Genomic DNA, 26112 nt, shown 5'->3' with positions numbered 1-26112 from the left:
ATGTTTATCACTGAGATCACAAATTCCCGGAACCCCAGAGACACCAACTTATATTTCTGTGCCTGGCACGGAGCTGAATATATAACAGGACCTCAGAACTGAGATCTATCACAAATCTGATACAAAATCTGAGTTCAAGACTCTGGGACCTTGGGCGTTTCCTTAATGCCACTGGGGTATGACTTCCTGTCTTGTAAAACTAGGATGGTAATAGTACCTACAATTTAGAGATGCTGCAGAGGTTAAACAAAACTATAGGTAAATGTTTAAGACACAGCACGGGATAGGTTATTTACTATAAATTGGTAAGATAGAAGTCAAAGGACTTTGCTTATTTCTCTATCCAGTCTTAGGATTTTCCCCATCCTTGTGATTTTTTATTACATTTTTACTTATTTTTGAAATATGTAATATTTCAAAATAATTACAATGGTTCCAAAAGCAAGTCAGAACAAAAAGCTATTTCAGAGAAGTGTCATTCTTCTTAATTTCCTTCTTCCTTTTATCCTGTTCCCACTATGCCCTGCAGGTAACTAATCTCATTAGGGTTTTTTTTTTTTTTGGTCCTTATTCCCTCCTCTCAAATGATATTCTCAAGACTGTGTTCTTTTGAGACCTGATTCTCGGGAACCTAGTCATCTTTACACCTCAGCTTGGGAGGTGTTGCAAGCAGGCGCTCCAGGACAATGGGGTTAGTTGGGGCTAATCCTCAAGGGATTAATCATGGTGAGAAAGAGCCGGCAGTCTTCACGGGACTGTTGTAAATACTTGCCCCAGGTCCCAGTATATCTCTGTGACTGGTAAAGGGACCACAGCCCCATTCCTGCTATTTGGGAGTTCCTGCTACTCCCAGAGGCTGAAGGGAAAGTGTCACGCCCTAATGGAGTATCCCCACAGAGCCCAGGTGGCCTGTCAATCCTCCCATAGAGCGCAGGGCCTGACCCAAAAGTATATGATTGGATTTTTAAAAATAATTAATTATTTATTTATGGCTGTACTGAGTTTTCGTTGCAGTGAGGGAACTTTCCCTAGTTGCGGAGAGTTGGGGCTGCTCTCTAGTTACAGTGAGTGGGCTTCTCATTGGGCTGACTCTCTTGTTATGGAATGTGGGCTCTAGGGTGTGTGGGCTTCAGTAGTTGCAGAGTGTCGACTCAGTACTTGTGGCTCAAGGGCTCCAGAGCACAGGCTCAGTAGTTGTGGCACACAGGCATAGTTGCCCCACCGCACGTGGGATCTTCCCAGACCAGGGGTCGATCAAACCGGTGTCCCTTGCATTGCAAGGTGGATTCTTCACCACCGGAGAAATCCCTTTAAAGAATTTTATTTATTTATTTATTTTTGGCTGTGCTGGGTCTTCCTTGCTACGAAGGCTTTTTTCTAGCTGCAGAGAGCTGGAGTTACTCTCCAGTTGCGGTGCACAGGTTACTCATTATGGTGGCTTCTCTTGCTGCAGAGCATGGGCTTCAGGGCAGGCAGGCTTCAGTAGGCACACAGGCTTAGCTGCTCTGAGGCATATGGGGTCTTCTTGGATCAGGGATTGAACCTGAACCCATGTGTCCTGCATTGGCAGGCAGATTCTTTACCACTGATTCACCAGGGAAGCTCCTGTGATTGCATTTTTTAAAAATCCACACCCAAGCATGTGTAGTGACCTTTGCTCATGATGGGAAAGCAGCCCTTTATGCTTCTAATCCTTATTTCTCCTTGGGATCTGAGGGATCAAGTTTGAAAAGCTCCTAGGCACTTCTCCATAGGACCTCGTTTCAAGGAGAAAAAAAACAAAAAAACCCTGAGTAAATAAAAGGGCCCAGCCATAGGGAGGCGGCTGGAGGAAGCGGAGGCCCACAGCTAGAGGTATTCATTGGAAAAAGCAGTGGGCGGAGAGGCTCCTGACTCTGAGGAGTCAGGCTGGCCCCAAGTCAGCTCCGAGGTTGTGACTCACTGCGAGGAAAAGGAGTGCCCTGTGCTCTGGGGGAGGCTGCCTGCTCCAAACAGGGGAGCGGTGGCCAAGGAAGGAAATGAAGCAATCCAGGATTGATGAGTAGCCTCGGGGCAACCCGAGCTGGGAGCCCAAGTTATCCCCAACTGCTGCCACTCCATACGGTTACCCTACGCCCCCAAGGGACAAACATCATGGAAGAGAGTGGATTTGCCTGGGAAAGGGAATCGGGCCCTGTTCTGGGCAAATAGTTCCACCTTTCTTTCCCCAAGCTGGGGAAGACCTGGCAGCCAGCATCCTGACACAGCCCAAAGCCATGCTTTATTTTACTTGTAATTAGAAAACCATTTTGGGACTTCCCTGGTGGTCCAGTGGTTAAGATTCTTCACTTCCAATGCAGGGGGCACGGTTTCAATTCCTTGTCTGGGAACTAAGATCCTATATGCCACATGGTGTCTCCAAAAATGATTAATAATAATAATTGTTTCTTTTTTTAAAGAAGAAAAATACTTGAATAGAGGTGACTTTGCACAAATCTGGGCTCTCCAGTTCACCATGGCCACCATCTCACCCTAAGTTGGCATCACAAACTGAGGCTCTACTCCCCACCTGCCTCTGAAATTATCTGAAATGTCAGCTCCTGGACAAGGAGCACCGCAAGTTCCTCCCACCTCTGGGGCTCTAGGAGTCTGTGTCCTGGAACAAAACGATTTTTCAACAGTGGCTAGAAACAGGGTGAGCAGGCTGCCCTGAGATGAGAAGGAAATGACCCTTCGCTCAGCAGGCTAGAGAAGACGAGCCTGGCAAGGCACCAAGACTGAGCCTACACAAGGCAGAAGTGACACAGCTTAGAGAGAATTCAAAACAGCATCTCTGACACCTCCCAGTGCCTCCTGTCTCTCTAGGGTATCGCTGCCAGCAAGTGGGCATCACGCCCAACCTGCAGTGGGCAGCGAGGGGGCTAGGTTCCCATCTGTCTGGTGTCCTAAAGCTGGTGGCTGGAACCACAGTGTCCAGGTTCCGGCCGCCCTCTGCTGGGCAAGTACAGAAGCTGCTTCCCAAAGAAAGAGGTGCCCCTCTCTCCTGGAGCCCCCTGAATCTGGGAGGTGGGAAAGGCATTCTGCTTTTCCACCACCTTCCCAGAAAAGCTGGAGACAGTATCAGTGCCTCCTGAAAGATCTCTAGTAAAAGTCTCAAGTCACTTAAGTCCTCTGCCTTTAATCAGAATGACTTTTCATGACATAGGGTCTGACCCAAAGATATGCCCACTAAACATTACTGGAATAAATAACTAGCTCACCAGTTACCCACCATAGAAACTGCTTCTGAGGGACTTGCTTGGTGGTCCAGTGGCCAAGACTCCCAGCTTCCAATGCAGAGGGCATGGATTCGAACCCTGGTCAGGGAACTAGATCCCACGTGCTGCAACAAAGATCGAAGACCCCAAGTGCTGCAACTAAGGCCCAGTTCAGCCAAATAAGTAAATATATATTTTAAAAAATAAAAATAAGGAAACTTCTCCTGGCTTTGTCCAGGAGAACAGGTCCAGTGTACTGGGCATCTTTCTGAAATTCCTAATAGATAGGTCCTTCTACCTAGCTCTTCCAGTTTCAAGCTGCTTCTACTGGAGATCCAACCTGGCCTCCTTTCTTTGGGACCCCGGAGGCATCTTTCTGGGCTTCCCCGGTGGCTCAGTGGTAAAGAATCTGCCTGCCATGGGGGTCAAGAAGATCCCCTGGAGAAGGTAATGGCAACCCACTCCAGGATTCTTGCCTGGAGAATTCCATGGACAAATAAGCCTGGTTGGCCACAGTAGGGTCTCAAAGAGTCGGACAAGACTGATAAACTAAAACACTCACACCAGGCATGTCTCTTCTAATCCCCTCAACCCAGCTCTCCATTCCCAGCAGTGAAAGTGAAAGTGAAGTCGCTCAGTCGTGTCTGACCCTTTGCGACCCCATGGACTGTAGCCTAACAGGCTCCTCCATCCATGGGATTTTCCAGGCAAGAATACTGGAGTAGGTTGCCATTTCCTTCTCCAGGAGATCTTCCCAACCCAGGGACTGAACCCGGGTCTCCCTCATCGTAAGCAGACGCTTTACCATCTGAGCCACCAGTCACGCTGGGTCTAGTTCACAGCTTCTTTCCTTTCTCGCTGTCTTTATTTTTATTTATTTTTTTTCTCTCGCTCTCTTTAAATGTTTCCTCTGTCTCTGTTTTGGACACCAGGGTTCTTCATTTGGACATTGAGATAGTCTCTTCTGCCTGAAGCAGCCCCAGGCCTTTAACGAGGCCTCTTTTGTCCATTAATTATTAACTGTTGTTACTTGACACTTGTAAATAATGTAGGCCAGGAGAAAGGGCTGGAAAAGATCTCTGGGACCCCCTGGAGTGAGCCTGGAGAGGGCCAGGTTCCGAGAGGCCTGTGAAAGGGCTTCAGGTCCAGGCCACTTGGGAAGATGTTCGTCAAGCCTGTCTCAGGTGCTAACTAACCAAACCATACTTAAATGTGTGTGTGTTTCTTTTTTTTTCCTATTATGCCTATTTCTCTTACAACTTATTTTTCCTAGTTAATAATAGGGATCTTTTTTTAAAGCTAGGTGACATCAGTTCAGTTCAGTCGTTCAGTCGTATCCGACTCTTTGGGACCCCATGAATCGCAGCACGCCCGGCCTCCCTGTCCATCACCAACTCCTGGAGTTCACTGAGACTCACGTCCATCAAGTCAGTGATGCCATCCAGCCATCTCATCCTCTCTCGTCCCCTTCTCCTCTTGCCCCCAATCCCTCCCAGCATCAGAGTCTTTTCCAATGAGTCAACTCTTCGCATGAGGTGGCCAAAGTACTGGAGTTTCAGCTTTAGCATCATTCTTTCCAAAGAAATCCCAGGGCTGATCTCCTTCAGAATGGACTGGTTGGATCTCCTTGCAGTCCAAGGGACTCTCAAGAGTCTTCTCCAGCACCACATTTCAAAAGCATCAATTCTTTGCGCTAAAGCTAGGTGACATATGTGGTGTTAAAAAATAAACCGAGGCATATTAAGAACTTCAAGAAGTTATTTGAGCAAAAATCGATTTAGCTCTCTCTGGGCTCAGACCTAGGTTGTGGTGACATAGTGAAACGCACCAAGAAGGTCGGGACTGTGGGCAAACACGGGACCTCCCTCGGGAAAATGGTGAAGAAAACTGAAGTCAGCCAGCGTACCAAGTACACTTGCTCCTTCTGAGGCAAAACCAAGATGCAGAGACGAGTGGTGGGCATTTGGCTCTGTGGTTCCTGCATGAAAACGGTAGTGGGTGATGCTGGGGTACCATTTCTGGTGCCATTTCTGCTGTCACAGCAAAGTCTGCCATCAGAAAAGGGAAGGAATTGAAGGACAAGTAGAAGTGTCACCATTTCATAACACTGAAAGCCTATAGTAAATGGGTTAATTTATGTAACAAAAATTAAAAAAAAAAAATCTGTTCAAAGCTGGCAGCGCTCAGTCTCTCTGACAGAAAGGAGCCCCAAGGAACTGTACAAAATGAAAACCTTTTATAGGCAAAGAGGAACAGGAACAAGAAATTATACTGGGCAAAAAATAGCAGATTGTTTATTGTAAGGTAACTTTAGGGGATGGCAGGGGTCTCACAGGCAGATAACCTCACTAGTGCTAATCAGGTGATCCCTGATTGGCTGGGTTAAGATTCCACTGCTGGGAGAGCCAAAAGTGTAATTAAGGCTTAGTTTGGTGACATGGGGCTCAGCATAAGCAACTCCATCTTGGACCTGTCATCTTGTTTTTAATAACTGACAGGAAAAATTCAAAGGACTGAGGTGAGTCAATAGAAAGCTGTGCTCTCCCCTACTCCTTTCCCCATGTCCCTTGCCCACAGAAAGACTGCCACTTTTGAAAGTAGTGCTGTGAACATCCAGACACATGGTTATTGCCAGTCAAAGCTTATTGAGCACCTGCTATGATCCAAGCACTGTTTACAAAAGTTCTATCCTAGTAAACCTGTATTCTGATGAGAGGTGAGGGGATCAGGCAACAAAAGAGATAAATCTGTCAAGTCCATGATGTGTTATATGTTGATAAAGTGAAAAATGAAAGTGTTAGTTGCTCAATCGTGTCTGACTCTGCGACCCCATGGACTCTAACCAGCCAGGCTCCTCTGTCCATGGAATTCTCAGGCAAGAATACTGGAATGGGTTGCCATGCCCTTCTCCAGGGGATCTTCTCAACCCAGAGATGGAACCTGGGTCTCCTGCATTGTAGGCAGATGCTTTACCATCTGAGCCACCAGGGAAGCCTTATATGTTGATAAGTGCAATAAAAATAACGTAACCAGGGTCTGAGAGCTGGTCCTGACTGCTCTTTCACTCTGCTATCCTGGCCACACCCTGAGAACCTGGGGCTGCGCTGGCCAAGTCACTCCTTCACTACATTCCTTGGCATTGGGGTGCTTGCCCTGCATGATCAAGTGGGGCTCTAGCAGGTCCTCAGGGGTCAGCTGGAGAACCTCCAAAGTAGCTGTTGGGATTGGGATTGCTCATCTTCATTTATCCTTGATCAGAGTTTATCAATATTTTTTTCATATTTACTTATTTATTTGGCTGAGTTTCATCTTAATTGTGGCACGAAGGTTCTCCATTGTGGTGCGCAGGCACACAGGCTTAGCTGCCCATGTGGGCATGAGGCATGTGGGATCTTAGTTCCCCAACCAGGAATTGACCTGTGACCCCTGTATTGGAAGGCAGATTCTTAACCACTGGACTACAGGGAACTCCCTATGAATGTTTTTCTGTCTTTAATTAAATGTTATTAGAATTCTCTACATCAGTAGTTCTTAAAGTGGTCTCTGGACTAGCAGCATCAGGACCAGCATCATGTGGGAACTTGTCAGAAATGCAAATTCTTAAGTTCCCTCCCCCAGTCCCACTGGATCTTAGACTCTAGGGCTGTAGTCCCTAAATTTGTTTTAACTAGCCATAAGGTCTGCTCTGGGATTCCCTGGTGACTCAGATGGTAAAGAATTTGCCTGCAGTGCAGGAGACCTGGATTGGATCCCTGGGTCAGGAAGAACCCCTGGAGGAGGAAATGGCAACTCACTCTAGTATTCTTGCCTGGAATTCCTTGGACAGAGGAGCCCAGCAGGCTACAGTCCATGGAGTCGAAAAGAATCAGACACTACTGAGCGATTAATACATACACACACATCTGCTCTACAGAAATACTTTACTAATTCACATTCCTAACAATTATGGTCATAAGCACACATTTTTTAGAGTTACGCATCTTAAAAAATGTTTTCCAGATGAAATCCTAGACTAGGGATAGAGCTTATATGTTAACAAGTAAAAGTTAAGTCTACTTTAAATGGAGTATGACCTATAAAAACTGAACCACTAAAGGTAGAAGTAGAGACTTCCCTGGCAGTCCACTGGTTAAGAATCCGCCTTCCAGTGCAGGAGACATGGGTTTGATCCCTGGTCAGAAAGCTAAGATTCCACACGTGTGTGCATGCTCAGTCACTCAGTCGTGTCTGACTCTTTGCAACCCCATGGCCTGTAGACTGCCAGCCTCCTCTATCCATGGGATTTTCCTGACAAGAACCCTGCAGTGGGTTGCCATTTCCTACTCCAAAAGATTCTCAACCAAGGGACTGAACCAATGTCTTGTATCTTCTGAGTCTCCTGCACTGGCAGGTGGATTCTTTACCTCTGAGCCATCTGGAAAGCCCTAAAATTCCACATGCCTCACAGCTAAAAACCCAGAACACAAACAACAGAAGTAACATTGTAACAGATTCAATAAAGACTTTACAAATGGTCCATGTCAAAAACATCTTTAAAAAAATAAAAATAGGATAAGTAAAATACAAATCTTATAGCTCAATTATTTGAAAATGAGGATCAATTCATGCGATTCCTGAGGACTTAAATGTACCCAATCTGTCATGTGTTTGTGTTAGTCACTCAGTTGTGTCCGACTTTGTGACCCCATGGACTGTAGCCCTCCCCTAAAAATGGGATTCTCCAGGCAAGAATACTGGACTGGGTTGCCATTTCCTTCTCTAGGGGCTCTTCCCAACCCAGGGATCAAACCTGGGTCTCCCGAATTGCAGCCAGATTCTTTACCATCTGAGCCACGAGGGAAGCCAACTGGATGGGTGACCTAGTCCTAAATCCCGTGTAATCAAAAAGCAACAAAAGTTGGAAATAAATGAAGAATAACTAAAAACTGATGATGTGGGTTGTTAAAATACAGATAAATAGTAATATATGTTTTTATTCCTCTCTGTATGTGTGCTAAGTTGCTTCAGTCATGTCCAGCTCTTTGCAACCCCATGGACTGTAGCCCACCAGGCTCCTCTGTCCATGGGATTCTCCAGGCAAGAATATTGGAGTGAGTTGCCATTCCCTTCTCCAGGGGATCTTCCCAACCCAGGGTCAAACCTGAGTCTCTTAGGGGACCTTCCAGACCCAGGGATCAAACTCGCATCTCTAAGGTCTCCTGCCTGAGCAGGTGGGTTCTTTACCACTAGCACCACCCAGGAAGCCCTTTCCAAAAGAAGTGAATGGTAGTAATAGTCATTAGGCTATATTCCAGGCAATGTGGAAAGCACATAGTATGCAATTTTATAATAGCAACACAAACAAGAAACTATCAGAAGAACACTTTGGGCTTTAATTTACAGATGAGCAAACAGGCTTGGGAAGCTTCAGGATCTTGCCGGGTACATGCCTAGCAGATGAGAGGAGCTGGAATTGGATTTTTTAATCTCAGTCTGTGCTCATTTTACTGAAAGCCACATTTGTAGATACTAGTGCTTATCTGAGCCTAATCCCTGGAGGACTAGGAGTCTCTGGAGAGAGAGAGAGAGGCTTTGGGAGGTCAGGAGGGAGATAAGTCTTGGCCAGAGTCCATCCATCTCACAGAGTGTCAAGTGTGTCTAGTGGGATCCTAGACACACCTTATGGCTGTTTTGCCAGCCTTGCATCCTTTGCAAGAGGAATAAGGTATATGTTGGGAGGAATGGCCAAATGGAGTCCTGGAAAGGGCCTCCCACAGCCAAGACATTAACCTAAAAGTAACTGTGTACCCCTGGGGATATTACGGAGATTAGTTCCAAAAAGATTTGAAAGATGCGGGTCTAGGGATTTCTACAACATCTGCATTCACCTTACCTGTCTGGTCAGCGTCACAGGCCAGCAGTGTTGGAGAATGAGGGTAAGTCAACACAGACACCCTCTATGGGCTCTGCCTACCCTGCCCAGAGCACCTCTGCAAGGAGAGGGGGCACCCACACTCAAGGGGAGGAGGTTATACAGGGAAGGCGAGTACAGCAGCAGGTGGGACTCAGAGCCACTTGGAATTCTGCCCACCACCCCTCCTCCTGTGTGGAGCATGGCTGCAGCTCTAAGCTGTGTACCAGGCAGCATCCACATTACTGCATTGGGCCCCTTTTGTTTAGCTGTCACCCTGCACAAGGACCACAGCGATCTGGGACCTCTGACTTTCACACTTCACTTTCTATGTGAGTAATAAATGGCCTAACCTGAAAATGGGCTCATTTTTTCTTTTTTTTTTAATTATTTCTTTTTTTTGACTGCACTGGGTCTTCCTTGCAGTGCACAGGCTTCTCATTGTGGTGGCTTTTTGCGGAGCACAGGCTCTAAGGCATACAGGCTTCAGTAGTTGTGGTGCATGGGCTTAGTTGTTCCACAGCGCATGGGATCGTCCCAGATCAGGGATCAACCCCAGGTCTCCTGCATTGGCAGGCAGATTCTTCACTGGACAACCAGCGAAGTCCTTTTAAAATGCTTATCAGAGTATAATGGATTTTCAGTGTTGTGTTAGTTTCAGGTGTACAGCAAAGTGAGTCAGTTATGTTTTTGTTCAGTCACTGTCATGTCAGACTCTTTGCGACCCTATAGGCTGAAGCATGCCAGGCTTCCCTGTCGTTTATTATGTCCTGGAGTTTGCTCAAACTCATGTCCACTAAGTCAGTGATGCCATCCAACCATCTCATCCTCTGTCGCCCCCTTCTCCTCCTGCACTTACATACATATATCCACTCTTTTTAAGATTCTCTTTCCATATGGGTCATTACAGAGTGTTAAGTAGAGTTCCCTGTGGTATACAATAGGTCCTTATTAGTGACTCCTTCCTTCTTTACCAGCCAGGCCTATGCCTGTGCCTAATACTTTACAGCTGTTTAGGGATCACTCGCTACTTGACAGAAAGATACTGGGTCTGCTGAGGGGAGGAAGGAATTGTCTATCAAAGGAACTGCAGGACATGGCCCAAGTGTGCCCAGCAGGAGCTAGGGGACAGACCTGGGACTATATTCTCCTCATGCTGCACTGGGTGAGATGAAACATAAAGTTGGGTAAAGAACACGCTGCTGATTTGGGAGCCCTGCCGTATGGTATAGGACTTACACCCTGGCGAGGAGCTGGAGACGGTGCTGATGCTCTATTTCCCTGGTTCATGGAAGCTCAGAAAAGCCATGGCCTCCACTAAGTGAAGTAGAACTGCCAGAACCACCATGGCAAAGAGCGGGTGAAGAGGTCAAAGTCTCAGCGAAGTGGGCATACTGGAACAGATATATCACTAAGGACAGAAAACCCACAGGAGGACCTGGAGAGCATTCTAAATACCTAAGCAGTAAGGATGCACTGGTGAAAAGGGCCAGCAGCATCAGTGAGAAAATCAGCTACGGCTGCCCTCACTAGACCAGGGCTGGTGGGGGAGGCAGAATTGTGTTCCTCTACTAATGGGGTTGATGGGGTCTCTGGGAATCTGTGTTCACTTCCTGTACCCTCTCTCCTCCTGAAGTATGGACTGGACAAAAGACCTTGACAGCAATGAGAGGGATTAATTCTGCAAGCTTTTCAGCCTCTCTCTGTAGATCTTGCTCTCTCTCATGCCCTGGGGCCTGACTGCACACCACAGATATTTGCATTTATAATATAAAACTTCCTTCCCAGACTTTCTAAACAGGAAACTTGTTCCAGCTTAAAATAAAGCTGGGACCTCCCTGTCTTCCTACCTGTGGGCCCTTAAGCTTCCTTCCCCCTACTTCCAAGATGCCTTGACCCTTAGCTTCTGAGGCTAAGCCTGTGCCTCCCACATGTAACCTGCCCTGTGGCATTAATCTAAGTCCAGCAGACATAGGCAGATGCTACAGAGTTGCCCAATTTCCTCTAAAAGAACATTTTAACTTTTATTCCTGGAGATAGCTTCTTGCTCATTTTCAGGCCTGAGTAATCTTTCAGGCAATTGGGTTACAAGTTATCCTGAGCAGGAAAGTCTCCTGTTACTTAACAACCTGAAGTCTCGTCTTACCGTATATTCTCTTTCTCCATCATTTGTGCACAAATATTTCCATCACCAGTTGATTAAGCATGCCCATACAAGGGCTGACTGTATTCATTGTACCACACCACTTTATATAAGGTACTTGAGCACCCCCAGAAGCTCTAGGAACCTGCCCTCTATGGGTATTGTGCTGTAAAGGTTGTGTCCCCAACAGAACTTCAGGCAATTCTAACGAATGTACTTTACATATTTATTATTTTTTGGCCACACCACATGTGGGATCATAGTTCCCCAACCAGGGATCAAACCCTAACCCTTGCATTGGAAGTGAGGAGTCTTAACCACTGGACCACAAGGGAAGTCCCTAAAGAATGTACTTTAGATAGAAGGGAAGCAATCCACAAAAAAGATCAGAAATACAGGAAAGAATAAAGAACACTGATGCTGTAAAACAAGAAAACCATCTGCTGGGCATAAAACAGCAAAATGAACAGGTAAACAGGGGAGGAACTGAGGTTCATGTATTCAAATATCCTTGTGTGGTTTGAAGGCTATAAAGCTATTTATTTTAGATTTTACCAAGTTAATCATGAATGTCAAAATACCTGGGGTAAAAATTATTAGGCTAAAATATATAAATCTCATACTTGTAAAAATTTAAAAAGGAATTAGAAAAAATATTTAATCGATCCCAAAGGAGCCAATGTGTGTTAGTAGCTCAGTTCAGTTCAGTTCAGTTGCTCAGTTGTGTCCGACTCTTTGTGACCCCATGGACTGCAGCACGCCAGGCTTCCCTGTCCATCACCAACTCCCAGAGCTTGCTCAAACTCATGTCCATCAAATCGGTGATGCCATCCAAACATCTCATCCTCTGTTGTCCCTTTCTCCTTCTGCCTTCAATCTTGCCCAGCATCAGGGTCTTTTCTATTGAGTCAGTTCTTCGCATCAGGTGGCCAAAGTACTGGAGTTTCAGCTTCAGCATCAGTCCCTCCAACGAATATTCAGGACTGATTTCGTTTAGGATTCACTGCTTTGATCTCCTTGCATTCCAAGGGACTCTTAAGAGTCTTCTCCAACACCACAGTTCAAAAGCATCAATTCTTCGGCACTCACATCCATACATGACTACTGAAAAAACCATAGCTTTGACTAGAAGGATCTTTGTTGGCAAAGTAATGTCTCTGCTTTTTCATATGCTATCTAGGTTGGTCATAGCTTTTCTTCCAAGGAGCAAGCTTCTTTTAATTTCATGGCTGCAGTCACCATCTGCACTGATTTTTGATTCCAAAAAATAAAGTCTGTCACTGTTTCCATTGTTTCCCCATCTATTTGCCATGAAGTGATGGGATCGGATGCCATGATCTTAGTTTTCTGAATGTTGAGTTTTAAGCCAACTTTTTTACTCTCCTCTTTCACTTTCAACATGAGGCTCTTTAGTTCTTCTTCAGTTTCTGCGATAAGGGTGGTGTCATCTGCCTATCTGAGGTTATTGATATTTCTCCCGGCAATCTTAATTCCAGTTTGTGCTTCATTCAGCCTGGCATTTTGCATGATGTACTCTGCATACTGGTTAAATAAGCAGGGTGACAATATACAGACTTGACATATTCCCTTCCTGATTTGGAACCAGTCTGTTGTTCCATGTCCAGTTCTCACTGTTGCTTCTTGACCTGCATACAGATTTCTCAAGAGGCAGGTAAGGTGTCTGGTATTCCCATCTCTTTAAGAATTATAGCTCAGTCATGTTCAACTCTTTGTGACCCCATGGACTATAGCCCACCAGGCTTCTCTGTCCATGGGATTTCTCAGGCAAGAACACTGGGTGAGTTGTCATTTCCTTCTCCAGAGGATCTTACCAATCCATGGATCTAATCTGGGTCTCCTGCACCCAGGATTCTTACCATCTGAGCAGATTCTTACCATCTGAGCCACCAGAGAGGAATAAAAACAGAAAAGAAGGCAAAAATAAAAAGCACAAAATAAAATGGATAAAATAATCTAAAGGGATGATAATCTCTTTAGAGATTATAAATAATCTTTAGAGATAATAAAATAAAGAGCTGATTATCATATAAATTTAAAAGGAGTATATAAAATACAAATAACTGAACATTTTCACTTAAAAAAAAAACAAAGATTGGGAATGCCCTGGAGATTCAGTGGTTAGGACTCAGAGCTCCCACTGCAGGGGCCAAAGGTTCCATCTCTAGTCCAGGAACTAAGATCCCACATGCCCCACGTGGCATGGCCAAAAGAAAAAAAAAATTAACAAAGTAAAGGAATACAACAGGGTATATGGACAAACTAAGGGAAAGAAAGCAGATGTAGCCATGTTATGATCAGGCAAAATAGAATTTAAGGCAAAAAGCATTACCAGAGAGAAGAAGGATCACTCCATTATGATAAAAGGTTTATTACACCAGGAACATAAAACTAATACAGAAGTATAGACTTATGTGAGCCTAACTAAGTAGCTTCAAAGTACTGTATGTAAATAAAAAATGAACAGAACTACCAGGACAAATTCACAGAGCTAGCACCCATGAAATATTTTACACATTACCTTCTGCAATATTTAGATCAAGACGTTACTGTATTAACTAAACTCTGCAGCCAGGAAGTTTAACTTTGAAGCAGAACAACTGTTGTGGAATACACATTATTTTGAATCTCACATGTAACTTTTATGAAAAAAGATCTCATGGAGCTAATTTCCTCAAATCTTAAAAGATTGATGTCACTCTTTGACTGTAATCCATTTAAATTAGAAAGTATTAACCTAAAGAAAATTAGAAGAATACTATATTTGGAAATTCATGAGATAAATTCTAAATAACTGATATGTCAAAGAAGAAGCTATTGTGGAAATCACTTAGTATGCAGAAATAATGACAATATACTACCATATCACAAACACTATTTTTAAAATTAATTAATTTACTCATTTGGACATGCTGAGTCTTAGTTAAGGCACGCGGGATCTTTAGTTGCAGTATGTGGGATCTAGTTCCCTGACCAGGGATTGAACCTGGGCCCTCTGCATTAGGAGCGAGGAGTTGTATCCACTGGACTACCAGGGAAGCCTCCACAAACACTCTTTAGATATTCATAGTCTTAAATGCTCCTGTTACAGAAAAATAAAAGCTGCAAATTAGAGATTCATGTAAATATCCTACTTAGTGGGAAAGGAAAGCTTAGTTGCTCAGTTGTGTCTGACTCTTTGCAATCCCATGGACTGTAGCCTGCAATGCTCCTGTGTCCATGGGATTTCCCAGGCAAGAATACTGGAAAAATATCTGATGTAAGAAGTTGCAAAAAAGACAAAAGAAACCCAAAAGAGTCGAAACCTTACTTCATCCCCTGGAACAAGCATTCATTTTCTGTAAACCAGGCCCTTGGTTCCAGTAGAGCCTCAGGTTGACAACCTGCTTATTATGAGTTGTGGTGAGAAAAGGCACTCTTGATTCTTCCCCTTGATTCCAGAACCTGCATATTCTGGTCATTGATACAATGCATAGGCTGCATCCCTGGAGAAAGAAGAATGTCTTAACTCTAAATGTTGTTCCTAAAATGGCACCAGGGCTGAGGTTTTAATGGGTCATCCAAATATTTACCTGGTTGGCTGCTTTTGGGAGGTCTGATATATGGTAGAACTAGTGAATCCCATTATTATAATTAGTACCCATTGTTATGTCTCATTCACATTCAAGGATAATCAAGCCTTCCATGACCCCTCACAGTGGTGCTGGTAGAGACATTCATTGCAGGCAGTGAACTACAACCAGGTGTGCAGTAGGCATAAACTTTAGTAAGAATGGGTGGGGGACTTCCTTGGTGGTCTAGTGGCTAAGACTCTTCCCCCACAGTGCAGGGGAACCAGATTCAATCTCTGGTCAGGGAACTAGATTCCACAGCCCTCAACAAAGAGTTTCCATGATGAAACAAAGATGGCAGTTCTCACATGCTGCAACCAAGACCCAACACAGCCAAATAAATAAATGAACTGTTGTCGTTGTTTAGTAGCTAAGTCATGTCCAACTCTATGTGACCCCATGGACTGTAGCCTGTCAGGCTCCTCTGTCCATGGGATTTCCCAAGCAAAAACACTGGAGTGGGTTGCCATTTCCTTCTCCAGGTGATCTCTCTGACTCAGGGATCAAACCCATGTCTCCTGTAATAGCAGGTGGATTCTGTGCCACTCAGCCACCTGTGGCCCAAATAAATAAATAATAAATAAAAAGAATGGGGGGGGATGAGGGGATGGGGATGGGAGGGAAGCCCAAGAGGGAGGGTATATATGCATATTATAGCTGACTCACTTTGTTGTACAGCAGAATTGACACAACATTGTAAAGCAATTATATCCCAACTAAAAAAAAAAAATTAATCACTGTCATGTCCAGAACAGATTAGATGTAATCAATCTGCCACCAAGAGACTGGCTGCTTTCCTCCAAGGGATGGCACCACATGGCACAGCTGGTGACACGGTAAATGTTGTTTGATGACTCTTGGACAGGAGGAGTCCATGCTGTTTCTCCAGCTGTCAGCCAGACAAACAATGGGGTTACGAAAGACAGAGGCTAGCTGATATTCACCTGTTATGTCACCCTGTTCACATGGCTGCTGAGTGTATCTTCTGAGGCGGATGCTTTTGGTGGGCCCTGACTTGAAACACAAAGATACACACATCCTGTGCTCATGCACACAGGTTCATACCCCTTTGTCTCCAATCTTCCCGTCTTACTTTTTCTAGGTCCCTGACCTCCTAGCCAAACTACTCACCACACCTCAGGAGTTCATACACATACCTACTTCAGGCCTCTTCTCTCAAAATACAAATTGTACGTGGACAAAAACTGCTATTCCAGGGGGAAAAAAATTGTATTTGGTTAAAATGTCCCTTTGCGGATGAATGTATTTCTGAAGATGAAATGGAGACACAGATGTAGAGAAGGAATTTGTGGACACAGTGGGAGAAGAGGTGGGTAGGATGAGTGGAGAAAGTACCATTGACATATATATACCCCATAGTGTGTAAAATAGATAACTAGTGTGAAGCTGATATATAACACAGGGATCCCAGCTCTGCTATGACCTAGAGAAGTGGGATGTGGGGAATGGAGGAAGGCTCAAGAGAAGGGGATGTATATATTACTATGATTGATTTGAGTTGTTATATGGCAGAAATCAACACATTGTAAACCAGTTGTCCTCCAATTAAAAAAAAATCCCTTTGTCTCCAATGTTGTATATTCTTAGAATAAAATACTACTTAAAAGAAAACCATCTGCCATTCCAGTAAACTATGAATGTTGCCTGCCATAGAGCCATCAGCTACTGCACGTGTTCCCTAAGGAGAATTCTTCAGGATGGAGAAAAATAGATATTGTTCCTAGACAATTAAGATGCATATCAAAGGAATAATTTCAATGAGCCTGGATTATTGCTTCTCATGTATAGAAAAACACTAAAATTATTAACCTGAGATGTTTGGGTTTTCTTCTGATTAGCAGTAGTCTTTTGATGTTCAACTACATGGGTTTTGTTCTTCTTCAGCAAAAATTCCTATATATACTGTCTCCTCCTTTACCTCTTTGGAACAGTGCCTAAGAATCTGAGAGGCTGTCTCCCATACACTGCAGTCCTCAGTAAGGTCCCCAGATAAAACATAACTTTAAGCAACTATGTATGCTTGATCACTCAGTCCTGTCCAACTCTTTGTAACCCTTTGGACTGTAGCCTGCCACTCCCCTCTGTACATGGGATTTCCCAGGCAAGAATACTGGAGTGGGTTGCCCTTTCCTTCTCCAGGAAATCTTCCCAACCCAGGGATCGAACCTGAGTCTCCTGCATTGCAAGCAGATTCTTTACCCGCTGAGCCATTGGGGAAGTTCCAGAAATCAACCCTGAATATTTTGGAAGGACTGGTGCTGAAGCTGAAACTCCAATACTCTGGGCACCTGATGCGAAGAGCCGACTCACTGGAAAATACCCTGATGCTGGGAAAGATTGAGGGCAAGAAGAGAAGAGGATGACAGAGGATAAGATGGTTGGATGGCATCACCAACTTGATGGACATGAGTTTGAGCAAACTCTGGGAGATGTTGAAGGACAGGGAGGCCTAGCATGCTGTATTCCATGGGATTGCAAACAATTGGATACGACTGAGCGACTGAACAACAAGGGGGTCTCCAACCCACATACACACATTGACAACTGTTCCAGATCCCTAGAGGTCCGTGCTGCAAACCTCCTACTGGCCCTTCCTGACTCCACATGGTATCTTTACCTACATGGACACCTGGGCGCCACAGGTGCTGCCGCTACATTCAGTGGCCAAGGGGCAGGCAATTTGCCTTGTGCTTTGGATCCACGAGAAATCTCCTCTTCCTCTGGACATTGTTTGAACTAGAAAGTAAATGAATCAGTGCTGTTTTGTCTCAGAGTTCCCCAAAATACTATTTCTTTCTTTTTTAATACTATCTGCATCTTCCATAGTGATGGAGGTACTTAAGGTATAGCATTTGTTCCAAACCAGTGGGTTCATAGAAATTTCACCAATATAGCAAACACTTTGAATTTGGGGGAAAGTTTTTTTTTTCCCCTGCTAGCTGGTATCTGGGCATCCAGAATACTTACCGTATTTGGTTCAACAAAATTCAGTTAGTACCATGTGCCATAGAATATCAAGATGATTAAGATCCGTGTGGATTATGCTGTAATAGAAAGCAGGAGAGTTAACACAGCACCGGGGCAGGACAGTCAATGTATTCTGCTGGCCTTGCCACCTATAAGAAGCCTCTCTATTCCCTTTTCTGTGGTGGACAGTTTCTCTAGAAAACAGTCACAGGCCTGTTTACAAAAAAACTAAAGGAATATTGTACATTTTTGCAGTGGCCTCACCAGCTCCTTCCTCACAGGGAACTGGAATGCCTGTCTGTCAGTCTAAAAACTGACTCATCTAGAAACCGGGTAAAAACTTGTAATTTTCCATTGAAGTGAAGGGCACCAGGCTTTTGCTTCCCAGCTCTCCATGTTTTCTGGTTATACAACCAAACAATATTCAAATGCCATCATATCCCTTCCCCAAAGACATTATGGATCATTAGCCATTGCCCTAGGTCTCTGTCTATCAAGACACCCTGGTTGCCACTGCAAGACTGCTGCCCGTTCCAGTAATTATGTCCACCCTGCCTCTGATGGTTAAGTGCTCCCACTTGCCTCTGCTATTTCAGAATCTCGTGATTTCCAGTAACACCAGGGAGTCCAGTTTGCTGTTACCGTGTCTTACTGTCATCCCAGCCTATGGAGGACCCCACCAGTGAATTTTTCACTGCCACAAGTGCACTTGGTATCACATAAGGATTAAAGGGCCATGATGTTTGCAATTTATTCTCAAATTGTTCTGGAAAAAAAATGTTAAGAATATACATAGAGAACAAACAATAAGGCAAGGGAGGTAAAATCTTAGCAATAAGAAAATCTGAGTCTGTTTTTTTGTTTAGTCACTCAGTTGTGTCTCACTCTTGAGACCCCATGGATTGTAGCCCACCAGGCTTCTCTTCCCATGGGATTTCCCAGGCAAGAATACTGGAGTGGGTTGCCATTTCCTTTTCCAGGGGATCTTCCTAATCTAGGGATTGAACCCAAGTCTCCTGCCTGGCAGGCAGATTCTTTACCACTGAGCCACCTAGGAAGCCCATTGAGTAAGGGTATATGGGTGTTTTTTATATGGCTCTTTGATCACCTTTCCCATTTTTTCCGTGGTAATTGAGATACTCATGCTTTCTTCCTCTTATGTCAGATTTGATCCTTAAATGTTCAGCAGGAAATTTTTGTAATAGAGTGGCACACAATACTTTCCAGGCAATTTCTGGCTACATTTCCTTTCTAATTTTTAATGCATCTCCTTTAACCTTTTACTTTCTTTTTCTTTGATCAGGCTTCTGAAGAAACAACTTGGGACTAAGCCTTCTAAGCCTTTTATTGCTTGTTTTTATTTCCTGTTTCATTAACATTAGAGTTTAATTTTACTAATCCCCTCTTTTGTGTGTGTGTGTGTGTGCGTGTGTGTGTGTGTTTACCTCAAGACCTCAGACCTGGACCAAACAAAATCTTTTTCCCTTTATACTCTCATCATTATTTTTTGAATGGCCTGCTTTATTTATTTTTTGAAATAATACAGGGACTTCCTTCGCTGTCCAGTGGTAAAAACTCTGCACTTTCAAAGCAGGGGGTGTGAATTTGATCCTTGGTAGGGGAACTAAGGTCACACATGTTGTGAGACATGGCCAAAAAATAAAATATAATAGAACAAACAGTTGCCCAGTCTATGTCCAACTTAAGAACTGGAAAGAATAAGCTATATTTCTATGACTTTGAACAATTAGAGTGTTATCAATTTGACTGTATTTTAAATCATTAAATTGCATCTCAGATTTTCTTTTTTTAAGTCCATCTTTTGGGACTGTATATGAAAACAAGAGGATGACAACATGGCCTGAATGACTGTTATCAAGAAGTTCTTCTCCAAAACTTTATTTTCTTTCTCCAAAGCTTTTTACACTTTCAGTTCAGTTGCTCAGTTGTGTCCGACTCTTTGTGACCCCATGAACCGCATCACGCCAGGCCTCCCTGTCCATTACCAACTCCCAGAGTCCACCCAAACTCATGTCCATTGAGTCAGATATGCCATCCAACCATCTCATCCTCTGTCGTCCCCTTCTCCTCCTGCCATCAATCTTGCCCAGCATCAGGGTCTTTTCAAATGAGTCTGCTCTTCGCATCAGGTGGCCAAAATACTGGAGTTTCAGCTTCAACATCAGTCCTTCCAATGAACACCCAGGACTGATCTCCTTTAGGATGGACTGGTTGGATCTCCTTGCAGTCCAAGGGACTCTCAAGAGTCTTCTCCAACACCACAGTTCAAAAGCATCAATTCTTTGGCTCTCAGCTTTCTTTATAGTCCTACTCTCACATCCATACATGACCACTGGAAAAACCATAGCTTTGACCAAATGGACCTTTGTCAGCAAAGTAATGTCTCTGCTTTTTGATATGCTGTCTAGGTTGGACATAATTTTCCTTCCAAGGAGTAAGTGTCTTTTAATTTCATGGCTGCAATCACCATCTGCAGTGATTTTGGAGCCCCCCAAAAATCAGGTCAGCCACTATTTCCACTGTTTTCCCATCTATTTGCCATGAAGTGATGGGACCGGATGCCATGATCTTAGTTTTCTGAATGTTGAGCTTTAAGCCAACATTTTCACTCTCCTCTTTCACTTTCACCTAGAGGCTCTTTAGTTCTTCTTCTCTTTCTGCCATAAGAGTGGTGTCATCTGCATATCTGAGGTTATTGATATTTCTCCCGGCAGTCTTGATTCCAGTTTGTGCTTCATCCAGCCCAGCGTTTCTCATGATGTACTCTGCATAGAAGTTAAATAAGCAGGGTGACAATATACAGCCTTGACGTACTCCTTTTCCTATTTGGAACCAGTCCGTTGTTCCATGTCCAGTTCTAACTGTTGCTTCCTGACCTGCATACAAGTTTCTCAAGAGGCAGGTCAGGTGGTCTGGTATTCCCATCTCTTTCAGAAATTTCCAGTTTGTTGCAATCCACACAGTCAAAGGCTTTGGCATAGTCAATAAAGCAGACATAGATGTTTTTCTGGAACTCTCTTGCTTTTTCCATGATCTAGCAGATGTTGGCAATTTGATCTCTGGTTCCTCTGCCTTTTCTAAAACCAGCTTGAACATCTGGAAGTTCACTGTTCACGTATTGCTGAAGCCTGGCTTGGAGAATTTTGAGCATTACTTTACTTGTATGTGAGATGACTGCAATTGTGAGGTAATTTGAGCATTCTTTGGCATTCCCTTTCTTTGGGATTGGAATGAAAACTGACCTTTTCCAGTCTTGTGGCCACTGCTGAATTTTCCAAATTTGTTGACATATTGAATTCAATACTTTCATAGCATCATCTTTTAGGATTTGAAATAGCTCAACTGGAATTCCATCACCTCCACTAGCTTTGTTCGTAGTAATGCTTCCTAAGGTCTGCTGCTAAGTCACTTCAGTCGTATCCAACTCTGTGCGACCCCAGAGACGGCAGCCCACCAGGCTCCCCCGTCCCTGGGATTCTCCAGGCAAGAACACTGGAGTGGGTTGCCATTTCCTTCTCCAATGCATGAAAGTGAAAAGTGAAAGTCAAGTCGCTCAGTCGTGTCTGACTCTTAGCGACCCCATGGACTGCAGCCCACCAGGCTCCTCCGTCCATGGGATTTTCCGGGCAAGAGTACTGGAGTGGGGTGCCATTGCCTTCCTAAGGCCTACTTGACTTCAAATTCCAGGATGTCTGGCTCTAGGTGAGTCATCACACCATCGTGATTATCTGGGTCATGAAGATCTTTTTTGTATAGTTCTTCTGTGTATTCTTGCCACCTTTTCTTAATATCTTCTGCTTCTGTTAGGTCCATACCATTTCTGTCCTTTATTGAGCCCATCTTTGCATGAAATGTTCCCTTGGTATCTTTAATTTTCTTGACGAGATCTCTAGTCTTTCCCGTTCTGTTGTTTTCCTCTATTTCTTTGCACCTATCACTGAAGAAGGCTTTATTATCTCTCCTTGCTATTCTTTGGAACTCTGCATTCAAATGGGTATATCTTTCCTTTTCTCCTTTGCTTTTGGCTTCTCTTCTTTTCACAGCTATTTGTAAGGCCTCCCCAGACAGCCATTTTGCTTTTTTGCATTTCTTTTTCTTGGGGATGGTCTTGATCTCTGTCTCCTGTACAATGTCACGAACCTCCATCCATAGTTCATCAGGCACTCTGTCTATCAGATCTAATCCCTTGATCTATTTGTCACTTCCACTGTATAATCATAAGGGATTTGATTTAGGTCATACCTGAATGGTCTAGTGGTTATCCCCACTTTCTTCAATTTAAGTCTGAATTTGGCAATAAGGAACTCATGATCTGAGCCACAGTCTGCTCCTGGTATATATAGAGCTTCTCCATCTTTGGCTGCAAAGAATATAATCAGTCTGATTTCTGTGTTGGCCATCTGGTGATGTCCATGTGTAGAGTCTTTTACACTTTACATGTTTATTAATTTTCCTCAATTTTTTTATTTTGGAAAACTTCAAACCTATAAATGTTGCAAAAATAATACAATATACCCTTTACTTTGATTTATTGTTAGCCTTTTTATACATGATTTCTCTATAGATAGCTAGATATGTTTGTGTGTGTGTGAGTCACTCAGTCATGTCTGACTCTTTGCAATTCCTTGGACTGTAGCCCGCCAGGCTTCTCTGTCCATGGGATTCTCCCAGCAAGAAAACTGGAGTGGGCTGCCATTTCCTTCTCCAGGGGATTTTCACAACCCAGGGATCAAACTCAGATCTCCTGCATTGCAGACAGGTTCTTTACTGTCCAAGGTACCAGGGAAGCCCCTTGATTACATATAATATGAATATATACATGTATATATGTGAATGGTAAATATAGGCATATATGTATACACCTATATTTATAGGTGTATAGATATATACACTGACATTTTTTTCTGAATTATTTGAGAATAAGTTACATTTCTTATTGGAATTCATGCCAAGGCACTTCAATGTTTTTCTCCTAAAGAATTCTTATATATTATATATCATAATTCTCATATATTAAGCAACTTTTTTTTTTTGCCAAGCCATGTGTCATGTGGAATCCTAGTTCCCTGACAAGAGATGGAACCCACACCCTTGGCAGTGAGAGCTTGGAGTCCTAACCACTGGACTACAGGGAAATTCCCTATTATTCTCATATATTAACTCAGTATCATCATCAAGTCCAAGTCATTTAACATTTATTATCTAATATACAGGTGTCTCAGTGGTAGAGAATCTGCTTGCCAGTGCAGGAGATGAAGGAGTCCTGGGTTCTATTCCTGAGTCAGGAAGATCCCCTGGATGGAGGAAATGGCAACCCACTCCAATATTCTTGCCTGGGAAATCCCATGGACAGAGAAGCCTGGTGGGCTACAGTCCAAAGAGTCACAAAGAGTCGGACAAGACTGATCGACTGAGCATGCTCACATGCCAATATTGTAATGGCTTGGAGATAATCCAGCAATGTGTCTTTTGCACCAGTCCCTGAACTTTTTCTGTCTTTCATGACACTGGCATTTTTGAAGAGTCTGAAATGTTTGTTTTGCAGATGCTCCATGTAGATTTGTCTGAGGTTCCCTCTTTCAAGCGGGGTCATGAATGAGAGGCTTATGGTACTGCTGTGGAAACATACAGTTGTGGAACCTGAACTCTGAGGAGTGTAGGGACAGAGCAGATTCTCTAAGAGACTCTGGGCTTAAGTATGAATGATGAGATGAAATTAACTAAACACACTGGCCATTGGGAGCAAGATCGCTCCACACCCAGGTACAATGATATGGCCTCTAGAAAGAGCAAGGGGGCAGAAGGAAATGACAGGTTGGGGAAGATGATGCTTTTAGTTCTAGATGGCAAATATTCCCTTTGAAAAATCTGAAGAGAAGTCTATATAGTCCGGGACTTCCCTAGTGGCACAGTGGATGAGAATCCACCTACCAATGCAGGGGACACGGGTTTGGTCCCTGGTCTGGGAAGATTCCACATGCTGTGGAGCAAGTAAGCCCATGCACCACAACTACTGAGCCTATGCTCTAAGGCCCACGAGCCGCAACTACTGAGCTTGCGCACCTAGAACCTGTGCGTCACAACAAGGGGAGCCACTGCAATGACATGCCCAACCACTGAAACAGAGTAGCCCCAGCTCGCCGAAACTAAAGAAAGCCCGTGTGCAACATCAAAGGTCCAGTAACAGTGAAAAATAAATTAACTAAAAAAAAAATTCAGGTAGTCGGAGGAAGCCTGTGGCAGAGATCCGGGCTCAAGGAAACCATCTGTGACCTAATGAATTGTTTGAAATTCTCTATAACAAATTACATCCTTGCAGAGAGTACAGGATAGCAGAGGCCTGGTTTAAGCCTTGAAGAATATCACCAGGGGTGGGAGCAGGTGAAGGGATGGCCAGAGAGGCAGGAAGAGGCCTGCAGAAGTAAAGACATGGGAATACAAATTTCAGGGAATGAGGAGCAAGTTTAAAGGTTAACTCTGACACTTGTTAAAATGGTTAAAAAAAAAAAGACTTTCCTTGGGACTATTGCAACAGGAGTATTGCAAAAGGGGAGAGAGATCTGACTCAACTCTGAACACACCAGGACAAGGGGGATTTATAGCCAAAAGGCAGCTTGAAGGGCTCAGTGGATAGAAAATGACTGAGAGGAGACTTCAAAGGATTCTTGTTAAACTGACAGCAGAATTCTTGCTGTTAAGGCAGGTGAAGGACATACATATCAAAGGTGGGGGATGAGGAAGTTGATCACTTCTCAAAAGTCAGGGCTCAGTGCAGTGCTCAGTTACACCTGACTGTGACCCTACAGATTGTAGCCCACCAGGCTCCTTTGTCCATGGGATTTAACAGGCGAGAATACTGCAGTGTGTTACCATTCTCTTCTCCAGGGGATTGAACCTGAATCTCTTGAGTCTCCTGGGCAGGCAGATTCTTTACCACTAGCACCAACTGAGGGAATTCTCCCTAAATTAATTCAGAGGATTCTTTGCTAAGACTAGGCAGTGCAGGTTGGACATAGGATGGCAGCCAAGGTTAAGATTTAGTCAAGAGAAGGCCTGGGAGAAACTGACTTAAGTTTTGTTTTGTTTTGCCATTTGCATAGATGGACCTAGAAACTACCATACTGAAGACTCACAGACAGAGCAGACTTGTGTTTGCAAAGGGAGGGGAGAGAAAGGGGAGGGTTGGACTGGGAGTTTGGGGTTAAGTAAGTAAGTAAATATGGAGAAGGCAATGGCAACCCACTCCAATACTCTTGCCTGGAAAATCCCACGGATGGAGGGGCCTCAAAAGTCAGGCACGACTGAGCGACTTCACTTTCACTTTTCACTTTTCACTTTCATGCACTGGAGAAGGAAATGGCAACCCACTCCAGTGTTCTTGCCTGGAGAATCCCAGGGATGACGGAGCCTGGTGGGCTGCCATCTATGGGGTTGCACAGAGTCGGACATGACTGAAGCAACTTAGCAGCAGCAGCAGCAGCAGCAAGTAAGTAAGAAAGTGTTAGTCACTCAGTCGTACCTGACTCTTTTCGACCCCATGGACTGCAGCCCACCAGGCTCCTCTGTCCATGAGATTTTCCAGGAAAGGATACTGGAGTGGGTTGCCATTTCCTTCTCCAGGGGATCTTCCCAACCCAGGGATTGAAGCCGGGTCTCCTGCACTGCAGGCAGATTCTTTACCGACTGAGCTACAAGGGAAGCCCTGTTTGGGGCTAACAGATGCAAACTGAAACTGACTCAAATTTGATCGAGAGAGTGTCAGAAGGCAACCAGTCACAAGTGACCAAGACGAGGACTGAAAGGTACTTACTGCATGTGGGGGTCACTGTGGCCTAAGCCAGAGCTGTAAAGAGTGTAGAGATATTTTTCAAATGGTTATATGTATATACATACTGAAAATACTTAAATAGGTTATTTTTTATATCCATATAAAGAAACATTATGTAGCCATAAAAAGAATAAGAAACTTAGATACTTGGGTTTCCCTGGTGGCTCAGACAGTAAAGAATCTGCCTGCAAAGTGGGAGACCCAGGTTTGATCCCTGGGTTGAGAAGATCCCCTGGAGAAGGAAATGGCAACCCACTCCAGTATTCTTGGCTGGAAAATCCCATGGACAGAGGAGCCTAGCTGGCTACAGTCCATGTGGTCTCAAGGAGTCAGACACAACAGAACACACACAGACACATTTAGATACTTACAATGGA

General features: G+C 44.1%; 1 protein-coding gene and 1 pseudogene across 3 annotated transcripts in view; one reads left to right on the top strand and one right to left on the bottom strand.

Annotated features, from left to right (window-relative positions):
• CHCHD5 (coiled-coil-helix-coiled-coil-helix domain containing 5) overlaps window positions 1–26112 on the bottom strand; it is a 68101-nt gene that overhangs the window by 22721 nt on the left and 19268 nt on the right. The window contains exons 4-5 of one of the 3 annotated variants that reach the window (XR_009739396.1): window positions 17887–17963; window positions 11482–13168 (exon numbers count right to left, since the gene is read on the bottom strand). The exons of 1 other annotated variant lie outside the window; for it this stretch is intronic. Coding sequence is in view for 1 of the 2 variants with exons in the window: in XM_061432562.1 (XP_061288546.1) it covers window positions 17943–17963 (21 nt within the window). In the remaining variant the exon portion in view is untranslated. Of the gene's footprint in view, window positions 1–11481; window positions 17964–26112 lie in introns of those variants that run through there. One more of the 3 variants, XM_061432562.1, reaches the window with a different exon arrangement.
• LOC133256482 (large ribosomal subunit protein eL43-like) lies at window positions 724–9362 on the top strand (annotated as a pseudogene).

The sequence above is a fragment of the Bos javanicus genome, chromosome 11, assembly GCF_032452875.1.
Source record: "Bos javanicus breed banteng chromosome 11, ARS-OSU_banteng_1.0, whole genome shotgun sequence".
In the NCBI taxonomy this organism is placed as follows: Eukaryota; Metazoa; Chordata; class Mammalia; order Artiodactyla; family Bovidae; genus Bos; species Bos javanicus.
This window is presented reverse-complemented; position numbering and strand designations above follow the sequence as displayed.